The sequence below is a fragment of the Anarrhichthys ocellatus genome, unplaced genomic scaffold (genome assembly GCF_004355925.1).
Source record: "Anarrhichthys ocellatus isolate YVR2014 unplaced genomic scaffold, GSC_Weel_1.0 scaffold93, whole genome shotgun sequence".
In the NCBI taxonomy this organism is placed as follows: Eukaryota; Metazoa; Chordata; class Actinopteri; order Perciformes; family Anarhichadidae; genus Anarrhichthys; species Anarrhichthys ocellatus.
The window spans coordinates 869,792-893,753 of record NW_022280123.1 but is presented as its reverse complement, the minus strand read 5'-3'; the positions used below and the strand labels follow the sequence as shown (position 1 = coordinate 893,753).

General features: G+C 44.5%; 2 protein-coding genes across 2 annotated transcripts in view; both read right to left on the bottom strand.

The window, feature by feature from the left end:
- The window catches only part of edc4 (enhancer of mRNA decapping 4), a 28,142-nt gene extending 5,702 nt beyond the window's left edge, over positions 1–22,440 (bottom strand). Inside the window, exons 1-28 of the mRNA XM_031875648.1 lie at positions 20,855–22,440; positions 19,470–19,620; positions 19,190–19,301; positions 18,902–19,001; positions 17,604–17,790; positions 17,199–17,346; positions 17,000–17,104; positions 16,698–16,810; positions 16,421–16,504; positions 16,195–16,290; positions 15,945–16,044; positions 13,615–13,795; positions 12,680–12,746; positions 12,304–12,395; positions 11,863–12,038; positions 11,215–11,294; positions 10,795–10,936; positions 10,400–10,692; positions 9,948–10,178; positions 9,015–9,116; positions 8,656–8,799; positions 7,985–8,021; positions 7,605–7,752; positions 5,201–5,356; positions 4,324–4,439; positions 4,065–4,230; positions 2,566–2,752; positions 103–322 (exon numbers count right to left, since the gene is read on the bottom strand). Of these exons, the coding sequence (XP_031731508.1) occupies positions 103–322; positions 2,566–2,752; positions 4,065–4,230; positions 4,324–4,439; positions 5,201–5,356; positions 7,605–7,752; positions 7,985–8,021; positions 8,656–8,799; positions 9,015–9,116; positions 9,948–10,178; positions 10,400–10,692; positions 10,795–10,936; positions 11,215–11,294; positions 11,863–12,038; positions 12,304–12,395; positions 12,680–12,746; positions 13,615–13,795; positions 15,945–16,044; positions 16,195–16,290; positions 16,421–16,504; positions 16,698–16,810; positions 17,000–17,104; positions 17,199–17,346; positions 17,604–17,790; positions 18,902–19,001; positions 19,190–19,301; positions 19,470–19,620; positions 20,855–20,942 (3,822 nt within the window). The 5' untranslated portion in view covers positions 20,943–22,440. The remainder of the gene's footprint in view (positions 1–102; positions 323–2,565; positions 2,753–4,064; positions 4,231–4,323; positions 4,440–5,200; positions 5,357–7,604; positions 7,753–7,984; positions 8,022–8,655; positions 8,800–9,014; positions 9,117–9,947; positions 10,179–10,399; positions 10,693–10,794; positions 10,937–11,214; positions 11,295–11,862; positions 12,039–12,303; positions 12,396–12,679; positions 12,747–13,614; positions 13,796–15,944; positions 16,045–16,194; positions 16,291–16,420; positions 16,505–16,697; positions 16,811–16,999; positions 17,105–17,198; positions 17,347–17,603; positions 17,791–18,901; positions 19,002–19,189; positions 19,302–19,469; positions 19,621–20,854) is intronic.
- Positions 22,441–22,526: 86 nt separating this feature from the next.
- Positions 22,527–23,962, bottom strand: part of nutf2 (nuclear transport factor 2) — a 7,184-nt gene continuing 5,748 nt past the window's right edge. The window contains exon 5 of the mRNA XM_031875651.1: positions 22,527–23,416. Coding sequence (XP_031731511.1) covers positions 23,303–23,416 — 114 coding nt within the window. The 3' untranslated portion in view covers positions 22,527–23,302. The remainder of the gene's footprint in view (positions 23,417–23,962) is intronic.

The following is a 23,962-nucleotide window of genomic DNA, read 5'->3' as shown; positions in this document are numbered from 1 at the left end:
CCTCTCTACCCAGTAAGCCACGGTCGCCCCAGCTCAGCTGCGGAGAGTGAAATATGTACAGCACTCCACCTGTGTGTGTGTGTGTGTGTGTGTGCGCGTTACCTGCTGGAAAGCCTGGTTCAGCTGGCCCTGCTGGAGGAGCTGCAGGATGTTGGCCTGCTGCGTCTGGTAGTCGAGGTGAGCCGTGGGGACGGGCGTGCCGGCCGCTGACCTCATCGCCTGCATGATGCTGGAGGTGACCACCGCCTGCTGCTCCTTCATCGCCAGGCTCACCTCCCCTTTGACGATCCGCTGCACGTGGCTCAGAATAGACTCCTGCAAACTGTGAAGGGAAAAACGGCGGGAGGAGGAAACATGAGAAAGAGGGCTATCCTCCATATACAGTTGTGTGAAAAAGTGTTTGCCCCCTTCCTGATTTCTTATTTTTTTGCATGTTTGTCACACTTAAATGTTTCAGATCATCAAACAAATTTAAATATTAGACAAAGATAACACAAGTAAACACAAAATGCAGTTTTTAAATGAAGGTTTTTATTATTAAGGGGGAAAAAAAATCCAAACCTACATGGCCCTGTGTGAAAAAGTGATTGCCCCCTAAACCTAATAACTGGTTAGGCCGCCCTTAGCAGCAACAACTGCAATCAAGCGTTTGCGATAACTGGCAATGAGTCTTTTACAGCGCTGTAGAGGAATTTTGGCTCACTCATCTTTGCAGAATTGTTGTAATTCAGCCACATTGGAGGGTTTTCGAGCATGAACCGCCTTTTTAAGGTCATGCCACAGCATCTCAATCGGATTCAGGTCGGGACTTTGACTAGGCCACTCCAAAGTCTTCATTTTGTTTTTCTTAAGCCATTCAGAGGTGGACTTGCTGGTGTGTTTTGGATCATTGTCCTGCTGCAGAACCCAAGTGCGCTTCAGCTTGAGGTCACGAACAGATGGCCGGACATTCTCCTTCAGGATTTGTTGGTAGACAGCAGAATTCATGGTTCCATTTACCACAGCAAGTCTTCCAGGTCCTGAAGCAGCAAAACAGCCCCAGACCATCACACTACCACCACCATATTTTACTGTTGGTATGATGTTCCTTTTCTGAAATGCCGTGTTACTTTCACGCCAGATGTAATGGGACATACACCTTCCAAAAAGTTCAACTTTTGTCTCGTCAGTCCACAGAGTATTTTCCCAAAAGTCTTGGGGATCATCAAGATGTTTTCTGGCAAAACTGAGACGAGCCTTTATGTTCTTTTTGCTCAGCAGTGGTTTTCGTCTTGGAACTCTGCCATGCAGGCCATTTTTGCCCAGTCTCTTTCTTATGGTGGAGTCATGAACACTGACCTTAATTGAGGCAAGTAAGGCCTGCAGTTCTTTGGATGTTGTTCTGGGGTCTTTTGTGACCTCTTGGATGAGTCGTCGCTGCGCTCTTGGGGTAATTTTGGTCGGCCGGCCACTCTTGGGATGGTTCACCACTGTTCCATGTTTTCGCCATTTGTGGATAATGGCTCTCACTGTGGTTCGCTGGAGTCCCAAAGCTTTAGAAATGGCTTTGTAACCTTTTCCAGACTGATAGATCTCAATTACTTTGTTTCTCATTTGTTCCTGAATTTCTTTGGATCGCAGCATGATGTCTAGCTTTTGAGGATCTTTTGGTCTACCTCACTTTGTCAGGCAGGTCCTATTTAAGTGATTTCTTGATTGAGAACAGGTGTGGCAGTAATCAGGCCTGGGTGTGGCTAGAGAAATTGAACTCAGCTTTCCAAAGATGTGATAAACCACAGTTAATTTATGTTTTAACAGGGGGGGGCAATCACTTTTCACACAGGGCCATGTAGGTTTGGATTTTTTTCCCTACTTAATAATAAAAACCTTCATTTAAAAACTGCATTTTGTGTTTACTTGTGTTATCTTTGTCTAATATTTAAATTTGTTTGATGATCTGAAACATTTAAGTGTGACAAACATGTAAAAAAAATAAGAAATCAGGAAGGGGGGGGTGTTTTCTACCACTTCACTGCACTGCAGCGGGCCGGCCGGGTCACGGAACCCTCGTTCAGAAACAGGTTTTGGAAGAGTTATTTCCTCTCCATGTTGCCATAGCTTTCGGTTTAATTGATACATGTAACGTAAAAGCTATTTCTGTGAATCTCGAGTTAAAAAATTAAATATAAATCTGATTCTGCACAGTCTGCTGATGTCAGTTCCTTTTCAAGATTTTAAAGTTTTAGATGGCCAACTACTTTGTCTCTGCTCCCCCACTCAACAAATCTATAAACTCCAGAGGCCATGAAATTAATTGCAGAGGGAACAGGAGACTTGATCGAATTTATGTTCTTACATTAGCCTCAGGATTAAGCCTTGCTTGTTTCTACTCTCCAGCCCCATTATGCACCTGCTCAATAGGCAGTGAATGAGGCCAGGGCTTTCAGACAGAGGCATCTGCTGATATGCATATCCGATATTCAAAATATCCACTTGGAGTGTCAATCAATGCTATCAGATCAATCACTGCTATCACTGCTTTACGATCTTAAACGGCCAACAGTGTGGCATCGCCAGGATACATACTTTCCCACCATTATCTGGATCTGGTGCTGGACCTCTGCCCGCACATTGGCCGTGATGTTGCTGGCCAGCTGATCGGTGGAGCTCTGGAAGCTGTCGATCGTCTGCTGGAGCTGGCTAATCACGGGGTCTCGTGCCTCCTGCTCTCTCTGCTTTCGGCTCTTCATGTGGCTCTCGAGCTGCTGGATGTCTACGGAGATGAAAGTCAACAGAACATCAGCCGTCACCACAACACGAGCAGACACGTTCAAAGTAACGGAGCAGTGTGAAAGGGCAGCGGTAATGCCAAACCCTCTGGGAATCAAAAAACAGTGCAAAACTTCCTGATTCCTTGTAAAAAAACATTTTTTTAAAAAGGATCATTTAATAAAATTTGGATACATAATACCATAAAAGTGTAATTTCAGCCAGGAAACGTAGTAACAAGCCAGCAAAAGGTCACTGGGTCTTCAGCATGCCGCTTGGAATGCGATCTCAACATGAGGATTTAAACGCTTTCTAGATTATAACTTTTATTTTTAACGGCATTTAATAAAAGTTTTTAACATATAACTGGTTCAACAGCTGTCGGGATATTTTTTAGCCTTGGCCCCTGGTTTCAATAATTTATCCTTAACACAAAACAAACAGGATTCTGATCAGGGTTTACTAATTCATTGTGATGAAACACTTCACAGCTGAAGGTTTTCCAGAGAGAAGTCTGTCCTGCTCTCATTATTCTAGCTATTATTTCGTTCACTAACATGCGCCTGTTATTAAGCTTCAAAATAATTCAGTAGTGTTTTCCTCAATATATAACGTTACATTCAACGCCCACCTATGAATATGACTAATTATGGGAAGCAATGCATCATGAATTGATATATATTGCACGTCACCATGCACCAACAACAAGGAGAAGATCGGGGCATAACGGACACCACTGAAGGTTTGCACACCAGTGTGGATGTTAATGCAGCATTCACAAAGATATAATCAATATTTACATACAAAAAGCTAAACCCCGAGTTTGATCGTGGATTAAATTTAAATTGGAACAAGCTCAGAGGAGCACACAGCTCAGACTTTATGACAGCCTTGGTAAATTCTTAAAAGAATACCTCGCCGCCCGCTTCCAGAGGTATGAGCACAATCTCAGAATAAATTGACTGCTTATCAACAAATCCGTGCTCCGACTGAGTCTGGAAAAGCCTCATTACAAAAGATGTCCCTGAGCTTTTTTTTGAAAAAGATGGTTATTTAATTAGACTTCCAGATAGACAGACCCTGATTCCAGGGCTAGACAAAGGGACACAGCACCAATAAAAAGAGTCTCAAACAGGCCATTGGCCATGGTGAGCTCCCAGAACAGCTTCAAGTGTCTGGACGTCCAGCGACTGAATGGAAAGTATATTTCCACAGTAAAAAAAAATGACTCATTTGAGCTTGTGTTGCCGTAGGTCATATAAAAGATATTTGTGGTATATTTGCTGACATTGTGAAGCTTGATAAGACTGCCTTACATTCTTGTGTGCCTTGTTTAAAGCTGTCGTTGATTTGTTGGAACATGGACTGGCAGCCTCTCTCAAAAACGGGCAGCACGATGCCCTGGAAGGCGTCTTTGTAGGCCGCCTGGATGGGCCCCTGCATCGCCTCGGCCGCTGCGCGACCGATTGCATCCGTTGTGGTCTGTAAGACAGGAAGCTGGTACGGTGAGAGGGGCGGGGGAAGGAGGGTGGGTGGGCGGAGTTACAAAGACTCGGGATAGGACAGGACACTTGCCTTGGACTTGACCACCTTGCTGACATTGTCCTTCAGCGTGATCTCCACGGCGGTCAGCTTGGCAGCGATCGTGTTGCTCAGCTGTCCTGTCACCGGCTCCAGACTCTTAGAGATCGCTGGAGAGGGGACGGAATGAGTTAAGACAGATTAGCGAGAATACACCGAGTAGACCATGTTTACAGTTCATTCTGATCATGACTGATCCACATCAAATACAGTTTCTTTGATAATGTCCTTCTGTCATTTTATTTGTCAGCTATCGGTGGCAACCCGGACAGTTTGCCACCGCATCGATCAATGTCATTTTATTTGCCAACGGGCCGATGGCAGTCGAGGCAAATACAGGCCGATACCGATGTTTAGCTGATAAAGCGTTCCCTAAAATAAGCTATGCTGTTCAAAAAACTTCAAACATCTGCTTTGCTGCAAAATGCCTAAAACAGCTAAAACTCTGAAAGCAGATTTCATAAGTGAATACAGAATGCTGTCTGAGCTGCACGGTGACAAGAAACAAATTTTTTTTTCTAAAGACAAATAACATAAGAAATAAAAAATGCCGGGCACCTTAAAGTATCAAATCTTGAAAGCACCTTGGACACAGCTACAACCGATAAAGAAATAAGACTTGAACAAAGCACACATTTGCAAGAGGATGGTGGAAAGAATAGAGGAGAGAAGCCAAGGACAGGACTCAGCAGACTGTTAAGATGTATACTTAAAATCATCCTCGTCTGCGACCGCCAGACAACTATTTGGAGCAATAGCACCATCGTCTGGTAACAAATGAAGACGCCCGCTCTTACATACAGTCCACAAAGCTCTGCCCTCTCTGTGACGGCGGGGGTGTGTGGGTGGGTGTGTGTGTGTGTGTACTCACTCAGTGGGACCGTCTTCTTCATTTCCTCCCGGAGCACTTTGTCCATTCTGTTGGTCAGCACCGAGCTGAGGGTGCTGCTGAGCTGCTGGCTGAGCTGGTCCTGAAGGTGCTGCTGATGATTCTGACTCTCCGCCAGAACTCGCTCCAGTCTGCGCTCTGAGGTCGCGAGAGGTCAAGGCTCACAATAACATGTGACGGGGAACTGTTTTAACAGCTTTGTAGAGATTCATTAGAAAAGACAAGAGCATACTAACCGTTCACACCAAGTATCCAGCTGCATAGTACAATGCCTATTAGAAATGTCTATTAGATTAGAGCAGGGGTGGGCAAACTTTTTGGCTCGGGGGCCACATTGAGTTTTATAATTTGACAGACGGGCCGGGCCAGTAGCAGATGAATGGAGAGTGTTTGTGTGAACTAATATAAATTACAAGTAAAAGCCATGACCTAAAAAGTAAAGAAAACTTACATTTAATTTCAGTGGGAACAGCGTTGTTGGTCACCCTTTTTAGCCAGTGCATGAACGTTTGGTGTCAGTTTGGTTGTGGCAATTCTCAGAACAGATCTGAGGTGTTCATCAGTTAACTGGGATCTTACACGGTATTTTTTTTTAAATCGCATTAATGCATATGTTATCGTGCACTTACTTATTAAGCAGACATTTTGACAGTGTTTTTAGTGTAAAGGTTAATGACTGTCGTCTTTTTTAGCAATTTGATTCTTTGATGGGATCGTGCAGATATTTGACTTTCGCATCTAACATTATCAGAGCTCTGCTCTGTCATGTCTTTCCTTGTCTCTCCCCCCTGTGTCACGGTGTGGGTACATCTCACTAGAGTCAGGAAACGTATCAGAATACCCTTATTTTATTGGCTAAACTGCATCACGTGACGTGATTTACAACGCATTGGTCGGTGTTTTTCCTGCACCGCTGAACAAGTGCCATAAATGCTGGAAAGGAGCGCGAATAACTCCGCTGCATAAAGCAAAGGCCCGCGACCCACTGAAAACGGGTCCGTGACGAACCACCAGTTGAGAATCACTGGTGTACAGGATCGTGACGAGCGGTGAACAGTTTGTGTGGCGTGTCTTCCGTCTCTTCCCGTTTCCTTCACCTACATTCCCCTGGGTCCTAAGCCCCTCCAAGTACAGCTTATTATCACCCTCTATGTACCATCGTACATTTATAACAAATATCACACGGTAATCAGCGTTGCATATGTGTCAAACTATCGGTGCATCTCCGGTCTCTTTGTTCATCCTGCATCGCTCTGTTCTGTTCTTTAATGTAACGTGGAGCGACGGAGCCTCTCCCAGCTGTTAGCAGACTGTTGCGCTAGCAAGCAGGCTTGCGACTGAGCTGTACCCAGGATGCAGTTCGGCGGTGAAATTTTATAAATGTACAATTATTAGTGTCACAAACTGTTGTGCTGTGGTGTTTTGCTCTGTTAAAGAGCGTTAGTTGTGGGTTGTTAATTGTTGTGGTATAAAGTTATGACCATGACTAGGGTTCCCTCTCAATACATATAAGACAAGTAGCTCCGACCGTAGCCCTCGTAGCGGCAAAAAACACATTTAGCTGCCTGTTGAAGACAGACAGCAGTTGTTTCGGCTATGCACCGGTATGATGGTGTGTGAAGAATTCATATCATACGGGAAATTAAAACAGGTATACTGCCCATCCCTAGTCTTTATTAGTTTGGACAATTTTGTACCAATATTTGACAGGCCGGATTCAAAAGCCCAACGGGCCGTATATGGCCCGTAGTTTGCCCATGCCTGGATTAGAGTATGTGACTTCACCGGACAAACTCAACCGGCCCATAATGCATTGCAGACTGTCCGATGGCAAGACAGCGAGGCACACAGTTTAAATAATGTTGGATAAAAAAATGACAAATGATGGAAAGTGAACATTAATGTAAAATTAGGAGGAAAAGCGCCAGAGCTCACATATATAATGTACTGTAGAAAACATCTTTAACACTAAAGTATTTAATCATTTTAATTTGCCTTTAAATAATACTGGAAAATATTAAATTTAGTGGAAGAGGTAACGTCGTGATCAATACAGTCATGTGATGCAGTACATGATGATTGGGTATGTATTTTTCAGTAAGTTATTATGTGACTTCGAACACACCACATGGGTTCTGAATATCATTCCATATACGAAACCTTTTGTGGCCTCAGGTGACCTGGAAGTGATGGTGGGTAGCTTCAGGCCTCGGTTTGTGTGAGCAAAAATAAATCCCTGTTGCTACCGCTTAAGGCTTTTTGGTGAGTTCTAATGTTTCTGTTAGTAGTGGCATCCCAGTTGCTCAGTAAGGCCTTGGGTACAGAGTGGTGGGAAGGCTAAACTACCAAAACAAGTTGTGTGAGCAGGGAAAAGCCTGAAGGATACGCTCTTGTTCCTGGTGGTTGGTGAGGACGTGCTCCACTTGGGCCATGATGGTGCTCTGCATGGCTTCAATCTGCCCACGCAGGTCCGTCAGATCTCTCTGCTGGCTACGCAGGAGCATCAACAACTCGTCCTGTACTTCAGCATTCATCTGTGGAATGGAGAGAAAAGGAGACAAAGTGCTGCTGAAACATAAATTACACTTAATCCTGAGTTCAACATCGATATAAGTAGACGCCTATTTGCTAACCGATTGTTAATGTATTTCAAATGGTGGTCAAAAAAACAATTAATGGTAATGTGTTTCCAAGAGAACAAAATCATTTTAATCTTCTTCCATTCATAACACTGTGGCAGTTAATGAGCACAAAAGATCACCGTACCTGACCAGAGTCCATTTGCCTTGACTGAGACAATTCACTGGAGGAGAAGAGAGAAACATTTACCGATAATATTCCAACTAATGACTCGATGTAAAATGTTTAACGTTAAAATGAATGATTGTTCATGATTCTTACTGTGACTGTATCCAATTAACTCAAATATTCCATCAAATGCTTCGAATACTAAAAGTGTTTGGAGCTATGAACACATTTTCAGCATCGTCTGTCTAATCTTGACGATCCATAACTCCAGATGCTCAACTTAACTCCATTATGCTAAATGAAGTCGAGAGATGGATCGAGAGCCCTCTTTCACTATTTTGCTACTTACTTTTAGTGAACAGCAGTGGAGGTAAAACGGCACTGAACTGCAATCTCGTCATTTTAGTGCGACTAATCACTTCCCTCCGCCAGTCAACAACCTATTACGATCAAGCCTGAGTGACTGAGTCTCCTGATGTGTTGATTAGCATGGCCTCTACCTCACACTAGTGATCTCTGTTGCATTCACAGTATAAGATGACCTCAGCTCAAGATTTTTCTCAATGTCAGATTTTTTTTCTAAATTAGTTTGTAGCTGAAATCAATCACACACTGTAAGGTACTGCGAATAATGCATATTTTTACAGCCCCACTTCGCACCGATTCCTTCACTATCAAATTCGACTTACCCGTCGTCTTTCTTGGTCTTCCTCTTCACTTTTGGCGAGGCTCGTGGTGAGCTCTTCCAGTCCTTAACCGGTAGTCTGTGAGAGGAGCGAGAGCCACAATTTCCTGAGGATGATGCCAGGCTGGCCACCTCATCGTCGGGGTCACTGGGTCAAACACAGAAACATATGGATGCACAAAGAGTCAGACAGCTGCTGTAAATGCCACATGCTCTGTAATCATCTTGGAAAAGATCCATAAAATCAACGTTATTGTGCCTTAAATTAAGCACTGAATTTGTTTCATTCCCCGTTTTGTGATGCATTCCATCTGGGTCGACTTATTTGCTTGAACAGAGAGACGGTGTGTTCGTTTGCATTACCTCTGGTCTGCGCCGGCGTCCTGACTGTCGTTCTGGGTGAGGTGATAGGAGCGTCGATGGTACGGTGAGCTCAGGTGTCTGTCCTTCGACTCCTCTCTTGAACTACAACACAGTGGACACAAACCTCTTTTTGCTAAACGTTTCTCACACCGCTTCTACAATTTCAACACAGATATGAAAGAAAATGGCCCCGTCATTTTGTTAATGCCGTGTCATCTTTTTGCTTTACACTTGCAAGCCTTTTATGTGTCTGTGTGTCCAGGTACTTGATGTACTTTTGTATGTTAAAGGGAAACTTCTGTATTTTTCAACCTGGACCATATTTTCCCATGTTTTTTGTCTGGGTGACTAATGGGGACAGCAGTACTTTAAACTGGACCAGTATTGAGCTGCAATGTACCCCCTACCAGTATATTCCTCACTGTCATTGTACGTCCCCTAAAAGTGCTTGTTTTTGCCAATGACAAACTCAGATTGTTGCTTGATCCGGTCCATTTGTCCAAAATACTTTAGAGACACCCTAAGCTACTCTTTCTGTACTCCAACTCCTCTTTCCAACTCTCACTCATGTTTCCATCGTTGTCTTCTGGCAACAAGTCTCAAGTTTCAGAACGAGACTTCTCCTTAAGCGAGACACAATAACAAACAGACCGAATCAAGCGCAAAAAGGGGGTCCGGGTTGTTACCATTTAGGGGTTTTATAAATTGTGAACAAAACTGGTTAACCAGTATTGAATTATTCATAAAACCCAGATTTCTACAATCTCACAAAAAGTCATGATATGTTTGAGACTTTTACTTTTCTACAAGTAATTGTCTAAAAAGTAAATTAGTAGTCAGATTTCACAAGTAAGTTTTTGAATTCTGTGAAATCCTTCATGGAAATCGTAATGTTTTTAATTGTTAAATGTATTTGTATGCGCTAATTCTTACCAGTCTCCAAGCCCGTTGTCCCTGAGACTGTTCCTGGTTTCTCTGGTGATGTCAGGCGCAGCCGGCCAAGGTGTGTGGATAACGCTGCCCTCTGAAGAGCCTCCACCGACCCCTGGGTTCTCCTGCGATAAGGCGTTCTCCAGCAGAGACGGGGTGTGACTGAGTCTGGGCTCAGACTCCACTGAACCGCCCACCGGCCCATCACCACCTCCCAGTTCCAGGGGCATCAGGCTGGGACAGAAAAATAGTTCCGTCAATATGAAGGGTCATACTGACGTTTCTGCAAGTTCTGTATGCTTTAAAATCCTGATGAACATTTTTGAATGCATGCTTGTTAAAGGAAGGATGGATAGATGGCCATACGTTGCTGACAGCTTCAGAGTTGTCTATTCACTGCGAACATTAAGTCAGCATTCATTTGTTGAAGTTATTATTGCCCGTCGTCAACGTACCCGTTGTTGGCTGTGCGTGGTGAGGTGAGCAGGTGCAGAGCAGACGCAGCGGACGCCATGCTGTCCGTCTGGAGAGCGGAGAGAGGCAACGGCTCCAAACCGGACACAAGGCCGCGCTGGAGCTGCATGGTCTGGGTCGCGATCTCTGGCATGTCCTGAGACATGGCTGTGGAGGCGGAGGAGATGACGTCGGGGGAGCGGGCTCTGGTCGGAGAAGCCAGAGGGGGCAGGAGGGGAGAATCCAGAACCTGAGGGCTGTCGAGTGCGAGAGGACTGATAGGGGACGCTAATGCCTGAGGACGGAGGTGAGGAATGTGATGAAAAAACATTTTTAAAAAAAGAGCATTCCATGTAGAGTATCAAGAGGCTGGCAGAAGTCGGAGAGTGTGTCTTACCTGCAGGTTCTCCAGTCCAGGCAGAAGCACAGCAGAAACAGCTCTGGGGCTGCTGGTGGAGGTGGAGAGAGTCAGACTGCTGCTGCTGCTGCTGTTGATGTTCTCCGCTCTGTTGGGACTCTGACCGACTTCGTCGATAGCTCTGCACGCAGTGACACAGACATTCACGTTTACATGTGACCAGAAGAGCAGGCGATTATGTGGGCATGCTCATCTATATCGGGGATTTACAGTTAAATAAATGGAGGAAGAAAGAAGCCGATATTCTGTAACAATCACATTTCCAACTGACTTGTTATGAGGACGTAAGAGGAAATTGATGTTTTCGTCATTACCACATTCTAAATACAGATGATGGTCACTATTAATTTTAATCCTAATTATGATCTTATCCCTTCTAAACTGCATAGATAAGCCCACCTGTTAGTTGAGTCAGAGTTGCTGCTGTTAGCCGTCACAATGGTCAGACTGCTGGCACTGCTGCCAGGGGATGCCGGTACCTGGAATGAGACAAAGTGATTAGCAAGATGCAAATATAATGAAAGGTTTCTGAAAACCACTAATCATTGGTCAAGAAAACCCGCTGTTGCTGTGTTTATAACCTGCATTATTCTTCTTGCCATACTTTGTGATGTTTGTCACTGAACTAAACTAGAGCAACACAGAGAAAACTGGGATCGGTCACATCACTTTTTGTCAAATTCAGCTAATATTAATATTAGGAATCTTTTACTTGATGTTATTTCTCAGCCTCTCACTTCTTTATCTTTGGATCAGCCAAAGATAAAGAAGTTCTTCAGTTTGTACCGACTGTGGATTAACAGGGTTACGGCCTTGTGTCTGCCAGCAGCAGCACAATATGCGGGAGGACAGTGCTATTCATGGGGAAAGATGTTGCTTGGCGACATACAAAAATAGTTTGAAGCGTGTTCTTTTGCTGAAGTGTTTTTTGACTATTTTGTAAACTGGTGGATGTCGGCGTTTCACTCCAGCACGCGGACAGCCCGGACCGCTAGTTAACGAAAGATAGAGAGAGAAGCGGTGGGCGAGGCTCGGGAGTGATGGTACCGAAGTGCTTGGTGTCATGAAGGCGTCGGGAGTCATCAGCTTGATCCCGCTGCCGACACCAGAGTTTGACAGGAAGTCAGCGGGAGCAGGAAGTGATGGGATCTTCCTCAGGTCGTTCTGGGAGCCACTTCCTGATTCCTTGTCGGAGCTCTGGTCAGTGAGATGGTCTGAAAACCCTGCAGGACACACAAAATGTACAGACTGCTTTATTTGTGTGGCTGTGTTTGACATACAAAGAAAGCACAAAGTGCAGTAAGGCGATTTTGGGAGATTTGTGTCATTGTATTTTGCTAATCTAATGGTCTGCCTCCAAAGAAACGCCAACGTCGACCTGATTCGATTCATCATTTGTATGGTAAGAAACCTGTGTAAACATAAAGATCCATCGTCTCCAGGGATTTGTCCTTCGTTGTGTTTTGAAATCTTGGGACTGTGACTTACCAAAACCATCCTGAGAATCAGAATTGGGCAGGAAGACTGCAGAGCTGGAACCCAAGTTGGGCTGAAACCAGATCTGGACGTCCTGCAGACTCCTGAAAACACACACAGACACAAATTTAGGACTACCCGAATTATCAAGACTTGGGTCCGCTGCCTGTGCCACAAACACGCATCCCCAAACCTCCACAAGGACATACATTTATGAAATTTGACACATTGTGATTCAATTAACGTGACTGTTACAAATGAAAAGCTAGTCTTTGGTAATTTGGTATTTACTAGTTTTCACTGTCTTTAACCATTGGCGACAATACCAAAACAAAACTCAAGCCAACATGACCGTAACACGGACATCAAACTGTAGGAAGAAACTTACTTGGTGTGGACACAGTAGAGTTTAATTTGGATCCCAGACTTGGACTCTGTTGGTCCTTGTGTGCCCTCTGGAAGAACACACACACACACACACACACACACACACACACACACACACACACACACACACACACACACACACACACACACACACACACACACACACACACACACAGAGAGTAATGCTGTGTTAATTATTCGACAGGTTTGTTGCACAACCTGCAGATTTCATGGTCAGGTGAGACTGAGACAGATAGTCAAGTGATGACTTTGTTGACGTTAAGAAATTCCATTTGCAACATATAGCTATCCATTAGCTACGATATTAGCTTAAGCTATTTTGTGCGAGGGTGTTTCAAGATTCATGCGATGTAATCTCTGGTAATCTTAGGACGTGGCTAGTTTAGGTAACATTTAGCTCGTCATGTGAGCGGTGGTTTAGTGCAGGATACACGCCACTTCTAAACCCCCTCTGATGGGCATCTTCATTAGGTTACATTGTTTGAGGGAACCAACGTTATAATGTTGCGTCCACCGTCACTGATGCTAACCTAGCTGCTAGTTTAAATATGCCAAATTACAATTGTATCGGTTATTGTTGGACAATTAAGCTAAAATGGCTTATATGTGCCAACATCAGTTCTTACGGCAAATATTCACATATATTCTGTGGATATATTATTTTTATTGTCGTCTACATAAAAATATTATGAATATAACCTTTTGTGCCCTTGCAGTAAAGCAGTGTTCCCAAAAAAGTCAAAATGAAAGCTGACAGCGAATAAATGGGCTTGTTTTAAAATGTAGCCATATGTGTGGCCCTTAGAATATAACATGCAATATATTGATATTAAAAAATCTATAGTAACAGGAACAATCAAAAGATTGAAGGAGAGAAAGAGGTGTGTGTGTGTGTGTTTGTGAGAGCATGCCCACCTGTTGTCATGCTCTCACTCTCCTCCTCTGCAGGGAGGACCTCGGTGTGTCGCCATCGGCAGTGAGCGACGTCCCGGACCCCAAAGCTGAGCACGGGGTGGGTCAGCAGGAACTCCGACACCGCTGTGAAACTGGCCTTTCCCTTCTCCTGATCCTGCCGGAGCTCCATCACATACAGAACCTGGCGAAGGACAGCAGCAGAGCATGAAGCGAGGGGCCGGATAAAGTGGTACCGTGGGGACACTTCAACGTTGTCACGGACGGACTAACCCCGGTTCAAAAAATAAAATAAAAATAAAAATAAAAATGTATCTTTAAACAAAATTGACTCAAAAGAGCTCTCTCAGATGAGGCACACCCAAAGAAGATGTAATTTAACTAGCGTTTGACCCTCTGAGAGCAGCAGGATCACCGGTGATTCTGAGCCTTTACGGTCTTTTTGAGACGCCGTAGCGAGCTCGGTCCTAATATGAAACAAGAAGACCTCATGAACCCACCGGTGCCACCCGGGTCATGCTACATTTTGGTGAGGGAAAACTTGCATGGCCATTTTAAAAGGAGTCCCTTGACCTCTCACCTCAAGATATCTGAATGAAAATGGGTGAACCCTCAAGTTTCCCTTTTGCAGATATACCCACTGTATACTAATCCCATGCTGTTTTGGGGGAAAAACAAGGCGTTTTTTCTTGCAGTATAAATATGTTATTTTCGCATATTCTAAAAAATGGTGTATTTGAATATTTCTGCATACTGGGGTCCCTAAACAGTCTTGTAATTGCATAAAGTGTGTGTGACTGGAAAGCTAATGTGTGATGACGTTAGCCATTGGTCACTGAATGAAATGACCTGTTGTGACCTCTAGAATAATCACAGCCTCATGAAACTAGAGACCGGGAGCATTCAGAGGACGTACGGCTTTCCATGTATATTAACATTAAGGAGCTTTTTGAGCAGTTTCCACAACAGAAGTGCTCGCCATCCAATCCGCAATTTTTCTATGTTCCTCATTTTTATCAATTCTTGAGCAGTGAAAAATTGTTACATTTAGCACCAAATCTGTGCAATAAATGGTTTCAACCCAAAAATGACTGCAACTACTGAGAAATAATCATAAGTGATGATGGAATGGCCGTCATAAGACTTCCATCATAATGTTCTCAGCACTTTCACTTAATTAAGTAGGTTAAGTTAATAATTCATTCATTATTTTGTATTTCTTATTTATGACTAGAACAACTTGACACGTTAGCTAATGTTAGCCTCCTCGGATTGTGACCTCCAGCATTCACTGGGGCGGTTTGCAGCCGAGTGTGAAGCGGCGGGGATGAGAGTTAGCACCTCCAAATCTGAGGCCATGGTTCTCTGCCGGAAACCGGTGGATTGCTCCCTCCAGGTGGGGACGGAGTGCCTACCTCAAGCGAAGGAGTTCAAGTATCTCGGGGTCTTGTTCACGAGTGAGGGTAAGATGGAGCGGGAGATCGACAGACGGATCGGTGCAGCTGCAGCAGTAAAGCAGGCGCTGCACCGGACCGTCTTGGTGAAGAGGGAGCTGAGCCGGAAGGCAAAGCTCTCAATTTACCACTCGGTCTACGTTCCTACCCTCACCTATGGTCACGAACTCTGGGTCGTGACCGAAAGGACAAGGTCGCGGCTACAAGCGGCCGAAATGAGTTTCCTCCGTAGGGTGGCCGGGCTCAGCCTTAGAGATAGGGTAAGGAGCTCAGTCATCAGGAGGGAGCTTGGAGTAGAGCCGCTACTCCTTCGCGTCGAAAGGAGTCAGCTGAGGTGGTTCGGGCATCTAATTAGGATGCCTCCTGGACGCCTCCCACTGGAGGTTTTCCAGGCACGTCCAACTGGGAAGAGACCCCGGGGAAGACCCAGAACACGCTGGAGAGATTACATCTCCCAGCTGGCCTGGGAACGCCTCGGGATCCCCCAGAATGAGCTGGAACATGTTGCCGGTGAGAGGGAGGTCTGGGTCGGCCTGCTTGACCTGCTGCCACCGCGACCCGACCCCGGATAAGCGGTGGAAAATGGATGGATGGATGGACAACTTGACACACACTGAGCTACATCTACAATTCATTTTCCGGTTCTAAGCTTTCCGATGATGAACACATTTACCCTAACCCTTGAGATCCCCTGTCCCCAATAAAAAAAGACAAAATGGGTCTATGTAGGTCTCTATGGGTTAAGTACTTTAGTGTTAATAAAGTGACGGGAAAATAACTCAAATGTATCCATTGAGGAGTAACATTTGCAGTTTATCGATATTGTTAGAAACAATTATTCATGAAGAGCAGCTAAAGCACACAGAACATTGTGCGGACCTTCCTCTGTACGTCGGTGAGGATGAGATACTCAGCAGCGAGGTCCAGACTGGCCTTCAGACTGGGCAGAACTGAGGAGTTGAACAGATCTGGAGAAAACCTACGAGATGATAAGAACAACACCATTAGTAACTTCATACAGCAATAAATGGGATGAGCTTCAGAAAACAGGAATAATCATCCACAAACTAAATTAGTCATCCCTTATTACAAAGGACTTAGACGTATAATGATGGATTAAAGAAACAACCTGATGGTCTGTAAGCAGGTCCAGGAAACAGTGCACCATAATTTCAACTCCTGGTTCTGATCCGCTCCGGTTATAAGGAACCGCCAGAAAGGAACACTACAAAGAGCAAAGTGGAACGGACCAGAGTCGGCAAAGGAGAGGAGAAAGAGAAGGCAAACATAGAGCTACAGCATCAGATGAATAAATGTTCACAGGAAGCTGCGTGTGCTCCGGTGTGTGTACTAACTCGGGGTCCTGTCTTTTGTGGTTGTCACAGAAGAGAAGGCAGGAGAGGGGCCGTCCTCCATGGGGCCGCAATTCATGAAGACATCTGGACAACGGAGAGGAAAGAAAATTGAAGAGAAGATGAGACGACCACAGAGTAGGTGAGGGGAACAAACAGACATAAAGGTCAGTAAATGACAAGATGACATCACGGACCTCATGTTTTATCCCTTTCAGAAAATTCTACCTTTACATTTCATGATGAAGTGTGAAAGTAAAGTGACAGCCTCCTCGCTTACCTCGGCTTGTCCTGCACCCCTTCTATGTATATCTGCCAGAACTTGATGTACCCATCGTGGCTGGCTGTGGCCAGCACGGTTCCATCTGGAGACAGGGCCCCCTCACTGACTCGCTGCAGGGCCCGACACCAAGCAACACACACAATCAGTACTGCAAGGAATGTATGCAACAAACAGCACACCACTTTGTACTTCTAGGTTACTGCAGTTCTACGTACTTGTAGAAAATCATCATTTAAATGTACTGCATTGAATTAATGCTTAAGCACTATTCCACTCATTAGTCGTATCCCGGCTCCTACCTGGGTATGCCCCTTGACTGTGATGAGGCCTTCTTTTACGTCCGTGTCATCGACAGGCCAACTGCTGTGGTTGGCTCTCAACACCTCCAGGTCCCACACCTCAGCCTGGACGGAGAGAGGGGGGGGGGTACAATTAGGGAGGCAAAGTTCCCACTTTTCTGTCTTACCGATGAATCTGTGACAACAAAAACACGGGTACCAAGTCTTCGTGGAGAAGGGCTAGGGTCTGGCTGGCGTCGTCCTGGTTGTCCTCATTGTCCTCCTGGATGAACGGGCACCAGATGAGGCGACGGTGGGAGTTCAGCGGAGAGTCCTCTGGCCGTCGGATATGAATCACCACCTGATCACTGCGGGGAGCGCGGGTTAAGGAACATGAGACCAAAGACCATTTGCCGAAGCAGCTTGTATTATCACTGGGATTTGAGTAAAATCACCAGGCAGATTGGGCCGCTGCGAGTGACCATTTACACTTAGACGGTACAAACAAAAAATAGGATGAAATAAACAAGCCAGGCAGTAACTACTACTACCACTCTAGAGACACACATAGACCTGCACATCCTCCCACACACTCCTTTTGAATCTCTCCCACGTGTCAGGATACAGTATCTTGCTTCCAGTGCAGGTGAGCTGCCAGACCATGAGGTTGCCCGCCTCATCTACACAGCCCAGCAGCGAGGAGTCGAGGTGGGCAAAAGCCAGATCTGTAACAGCTCCGGTGAAGCCCTTCAGCAGAGAGCGCTCGGCAAAACTCACACTCAGGACGCGAATCATTGCATGGTTGTTTGCTCCTGAGGGAACAGATGTTTAGTTTAAGGAACGAGATTAAATGGGGAACCTGGGGTGTCACAGCACTTTGATTTACGCAACTACATACACAGGTTATCAATATGTTGTCAGAGAAGAAGGACGGGAGAATATCTGGAGAAAATCTGAACTACAACTGTGGCCTTCTATCATGCTCGGCACACAAACAACGGTTTTCTAAAGAAATCCTTCCGATGAAAACTGTAGACAGTGAGGTGGGTGTTATCCAGAGTATCACGGTCACTCTTTCTGTTGTATTTGCATGTTTCAATGCTGTGCCCAGCAGGCATAAAAACTCATTCAGCTCCACTCTATTCTGGTTGTAAGACACCACCACAAGTGAGAGAGAAAATGTAATGCTTAAATATGCCTAAATATCTCCATACCGATATTTAAATTATACGACTGCAATAATCTAAGACATCAGGAACAGTAATGAAATAATAGATGACAGAACATGTAAATTAAAATTAGTTTTCTTTTAATCAAAAATGTATTAATAAAAAGTCTACATGGCATGCAGCAATTTGATGTCCCCTACACAGATATCACATACTTATTATATTATATTATAGATTTTTTAAGTTTTGTAAAACAGCGCCCATGCCAACGCATCAGTAACAGCTCAGGCACAGAATGCTACTGGAGCATGGGAGACGGCGAGAGGTCTTTGGTGGATTGTGTGTACGCCGAATTACAGGAGATTACAGATTCAGAAAGAAATGGTGAATATAATTTTATCGCCACGTTTGGTCAGTAATTAGAGCCGTTTTGTTATTTTTCATGGTGTTTTTTAAAGGAGTTCTGCTGATACAGACACCAGCTCAGAGCGGCAGAGTGCAGCCGGCGAGGTTCATGACCTGCTTTAATCTTCTTTTAAACCATTTGTTGACTCCACCCTTCTGGTTAACTCTAGCTAAATCCCACGACCCGCAGTTATAGGTTTTGACTGCTCCAAAATTAAAACTGCTGGTTCCTGCGGGACTTGGTCACAATCCAGTCCTCCAGCAGAGTGCTACACACATGCGTTTAAATATCTCAAGTGCTCTTTGATGTTTGTGTCATTAGGCAGTAGAAATACTCCAGGACTCTCACCTCTGATGGCGTAGGCCAGGAAGGAGTTGGACACGGCTATCAGTCGGCCATAATAATACTTATGTTCCCAGTCGTACTTGGCAACGGGTTGAATCTTCACCTGAATGGAAAAATAACAAATTTACCATTTGAAATGAATTAAAGGTCTCCTAAAAAAAGACAATGACTTTTTTTTTTTTTTTTAAACCATGAGGCTCTGGCTTCTCAGAGCTAAGGCCAGGCAATTTAAAATGAAGCACAAAACTAAAAAAGTCTGGCTTGCCAATTGCAGATGATTTGGCTTCTTACCTTGCTGCTGCCACGGGCCTTGCTGTTGATGCTGGTGTCCTGACTCGCCACTATCTCCACGTTGTTGGAGGTGATGGGGATACAGGTGGAGCCATCGTCACCAGAAAGGCAGCTGAAATAGCACGACACATATTTACCTTCAATATGGATTTAGTTTCTTAAAAGATAAGTGTTTAAAAAAATGTTTTTTTTTAATTATCAAATTCAAATAGATGGGAGACAGCACTATGATTATGCTCAATGTGGTAAAGTCAGCGGATGATTCCAAGAACCAACGTACATTATCTGACACTCCTGAGTGCTGCAGAGGTCTGTGGAGATGGGTCTGGTAGAGTCTGACCGATCGGTGCTTCCCAGGAGGCCGACTGCTCCCAATAACCCATTCAGCTCTCCATTAAAAGATGCCATTCTCAGGCTGTCACCTGATGCATCTGAGGAAAGACATTGAATAAAGGGGTTATGGGGAAACACTGTACAAAGATTCACAGCCTGCAAAGAGATGACGGTTATTCTGGAAGTTTATTACTGTATTATTTTCTCAGCGCTCACAGCCCAATACAAAATCATAAAACATATGCAAATGAGTGTAAAACAAATAAACTTTAAACATTTAAGATTCACATTTTGACTCTAGTTTCACTTATAAGTCTGAGTTAATCACACCATTCTAGCTTGGAACTATAAACCTTATTGACCACATTCGGGTGAAGTTTACCAGTTCCAAAGCCCTGTTGAAATGCTTGCTGGCTCACAGCCATCACTTACTGGGACATGTCAGTCAAACAGAGCCATGATTAACGTTATTAATTACACCTGTGCTTTTACCTGTAATGACAAATCAAAATGCCTGCTGTGCAAGACGTCTATTGGCATCTAGTAAGAGCTATTTGAGTTGGGGGGGAACCTGTGGTTTCTTTCTTTCCTCTCCATCCTGGCTAGAGCCAGTAGTTTCTTCGTTACAATCAATCAATCTTCGTCATTATCTACAGGTGCGAGTTTCAAAATGAGCGCGTTTACTCGGATGCGGAAAAAACAAAACTGAAAGGAGTGTATTCAAATTGGCCAACAACATTGACCTTCTACGCAGTTATGGAGGCTCGAGCTTATTCTTGATAGCAGTGAAATCATTCTGGCTCGGCGATTCGGTATAAAGATCCACCTCACTTTACTGCTATTAAGTTTAAAAAAATTAGCAGGTGCTGTTGAGATCATTTCGATTACAGAAACATTTGCTTTACTTATTCGTCGCCCGGCAGCTTAAGACCCAGCTGTCCTACAACAGAAAATAGACTGAGACGTAAGCTAGCTTTAACGTTAGCTCAGTCAACACTATAAAGAAAATACTTGAGACCATTCCGACGTAGTTAGCGCTCCGAGATTACGAGAAACATTAACACAATCGTCGGTCCGCAAAAGGTTAGTTAGAAAATACATTTGTAAACCTATTGACACCCAAATTGTGCTTCCCCGCGACGGGGTGGCTTTCGTTAGCAGGTAGTGAAGCTACTGTTGAGCTAACTTTACTCCAGTGCTGCAGCGCGCTAAACCAACTCGCGTTAGCTAGCTAGGTACCAGTTTAGCTAACGTTAGCTAGTTAGGCTAGCGCTCTGTTAGCTTCTGCGGCCTAAGCTAGCGCCGCCGCTTTTCATTCCCGGTCCGACTTACCGGCACTGTTCCCGGGACGGTCGAGCTTGAGGATGTCCCGGAGATGCTGGGTCGCACCCTCCATATCTATATTAGAATTGGACGCCATGTGTGGGGGGGAAAGGGGGAAACTGGGCTAATTTAGGGGAAGAGAATAATTTCTTGTTTGATGCGATGCTGTCAATGTTCCTTTCGTTCACCCAGAGCAACCGTCTAAACTTCCGTTATGTCCGCGCCAAAGGCTCCGGCTAGTGTCTGCGTCAGGTCATTGGTTCCTACCTCAATGTCTTCTAATGAGGTTCATTGCATGGATGTATAAAGAGTTGAAGAGATTGTAATGTTACACAAAAAGGGAATGTCGCTGCCTTCTGGGTATTTCGGCAGAAATCGAACACTTTATGACGATTCCACCCTAACATATGAACATCTATTAGTGTTACGAAGTGGTTCGATTACCAAGAATAACAAAACAATCAGGAGACTTGGGCTTCCTTATTATGTAACTTCCTTTTTTTGGGTCATGTGCAGACAGACAAATGGGAAAACTGAAGTAATATTTTAGGTGGAACAGCAAATGGTAGGCAACACTAAGAATTCATGTGAGACTGACCACATGCACAGAGGTCTGCAGTTGCTCAACCAGTAGTGGGCGCAACTTGGGGGCTCACTTAGCGTAAGGTACACTTTTATAATGGGACCTAGTACATGCTACTTATTAAGTGCGCGTACACACGGGAGTAGAGAGGACTGATGGCAAGCTTCGCTAAATGGTGCAACAATCACCTGAAACTCATCAGCGAGATCAAAGAAATGGTGGACAGGAGTTACCAATCCGGTATGAAGGAAGTGAAGAGGGTGAACTCAAACAAGTACCATGGGATCCAAAAACTGGACTGGATTCGACACTGAAGCCCTCCTCAGGAACGGACAGCTGTGTTTTCTTTTCTTGGGCTCCCCATGCTGAAATGAACATCCTGCACTCTTCTGCTACCCAACACATAACAGCCCCACCCCCTCAAAATCCAGAGCTTCTGAATGAAGTTGCTATTAACTTTGCATTTCTTGTTGTGCAGTCAAAGGGGCTTCGTGTTTATCCGTCGGGCCTTAATTAAGAGTGGTGTATTGTTTTTAATGTGCTGCTTTGGTAGAGCGTCCCTGCACTGCAAATCCTCTTAAGATGCATCCTGTCCAGTTATAACAATTATGTTCATAGAGCCCCACCTTTACACCCAGACACAGTGCTCCCAGTGATTGATTTGGATTAACCAAGTACACAAGATCGTGAAACGTCAGTAGATAAGTTACAACCCCTATTCCAAATTTTTATTTTCTTTTGCGATGGTTCAGCAAATCTGCTTAACGAGCTTGTTGAGTTGTAAACTAGTTTATGCCTACCCACGGTTTAAAATTGTGACTTTATGACCTCATCTTGGCAATTTATTGAAACCGTTTCTATCGTCTTCGGACTATTGACTGTACAGCAATAGAGGATAAACACTGGTAACCTGCTAATATTTCGTTACAGCTGAGCTGTGGCTGACTAGGGATTCACAAAGCCTCGTTTTTTCCCCCCCTCCCAATCCCACAAGTCATGGCATCTTCCAATAATGAGCACAGTGGAGAGATAAATGAAGGATTGGGGGGCGGACACAATCGGCCACAGAGAATGACATGGAGAGACAAGGCCACACCATTAAGAAAAAAAGTCCAGGTTTTATTGTCTAATGTGGCTGTAGTCCATGTTTACTGCCAGACATGTCTGTGTGAGAGAGAGACAGATTGAGAGAGAGTGAGCGAGAGAGAGAGAGAATATTCAGGAGCCAATCACGCAGTGCGGTCAAACTTTGTACTCCAAGCATGAGAGTGGATCATGGCAAAGTTAACAATTGTGTAAAAGGAAGATGAAACGCACTAAGGCAACACACAAGTGGCATCTAAAAACGACTTATAACACAAGTTAGAACTGATGGAACATGGATCTACAAACCAGTCAACAAACAGCACTAACAGAACTGATTTGATAGCAGTAGAGTTAACAGAGTAGAACGGGTTTGAATTAAGTAAAGGTGGAGAGCGGAGCAGAGCTGGAGTAAATGACGTCGTTCGGCTGTTCGTCTCTCTCTGGTGCATTGAATGTAGATATTGTAATGGGGGACTCCCGGCGTCATGCAGATCAGCGACGTGGCAGACAGGGGCATCTGATTGGTTAGCTGGCTCTCAGCAAAGGAACGAATCGCAGTTCTAGTAGCTGGGGCGGTCTGTAAACCCACCTGGATGAGGTTCAGTGATTGACATCTAGAATCCGGTGTTGGAGAGAGTCAAGCAGGCGTAAATGAGACAGCAGAAGGGAGAGGCGAGTGTCCTCTCTTCTCTCCATCCCCAACTCTTCCTTCCCCTCCCTCCATACTTGACTCAAGTGGTGCCCTTCGCTACGGGCACCCCTGCCCACCAGATGATAAGTGCCGGGGGTTAGCCAAAGTTGTGAATGGCCAGCCTGAACATGTCATTCGTGCACACCCACGCATCGTTAATGTTCTTCAGGAGGAAACTCTGATGGAAACCCATGACGGGATCGTCATCTACCTACGAACACAGACAGAAAGAGCAGGGCATCAGGACACAGTCGGCAGTACAGTGGTTTAATATCGGTTGTACACATCAAAGTCAGTCGACGAGTTGTGGAGAAACAGTCATGTAATTCCTTCTTTGCAAAGTTAGAGAAACTAACGGCAATAACGTCACCCAGGTTATCCTGGCCTGCAGGAAATGAGTTGCTAGCTAGTTAGTTTAGCCCAAAGGTGCCCTGTCTTGTAAACAAAGCTTCTGTTTACATTTATTGTTATTCAATAAAATAAATTGTGTGCATCCTCGTGCAACACTTTGGCACCTTATCAATATTAGGACTTGTGTTCCATAATGTCTTTGTATGAATGTCCTGTCTGTATCGTATTACTGTTGTGTGTCTCTTAACAAATGAGACCCTGTGTCTCAATGAGATTACCCGTCATATACATATACACACACATATACACACATATACATGTATATATACACACATACACATACATACACACACATATACATACGTATATATACACACATACACATACATACACACACATATACATA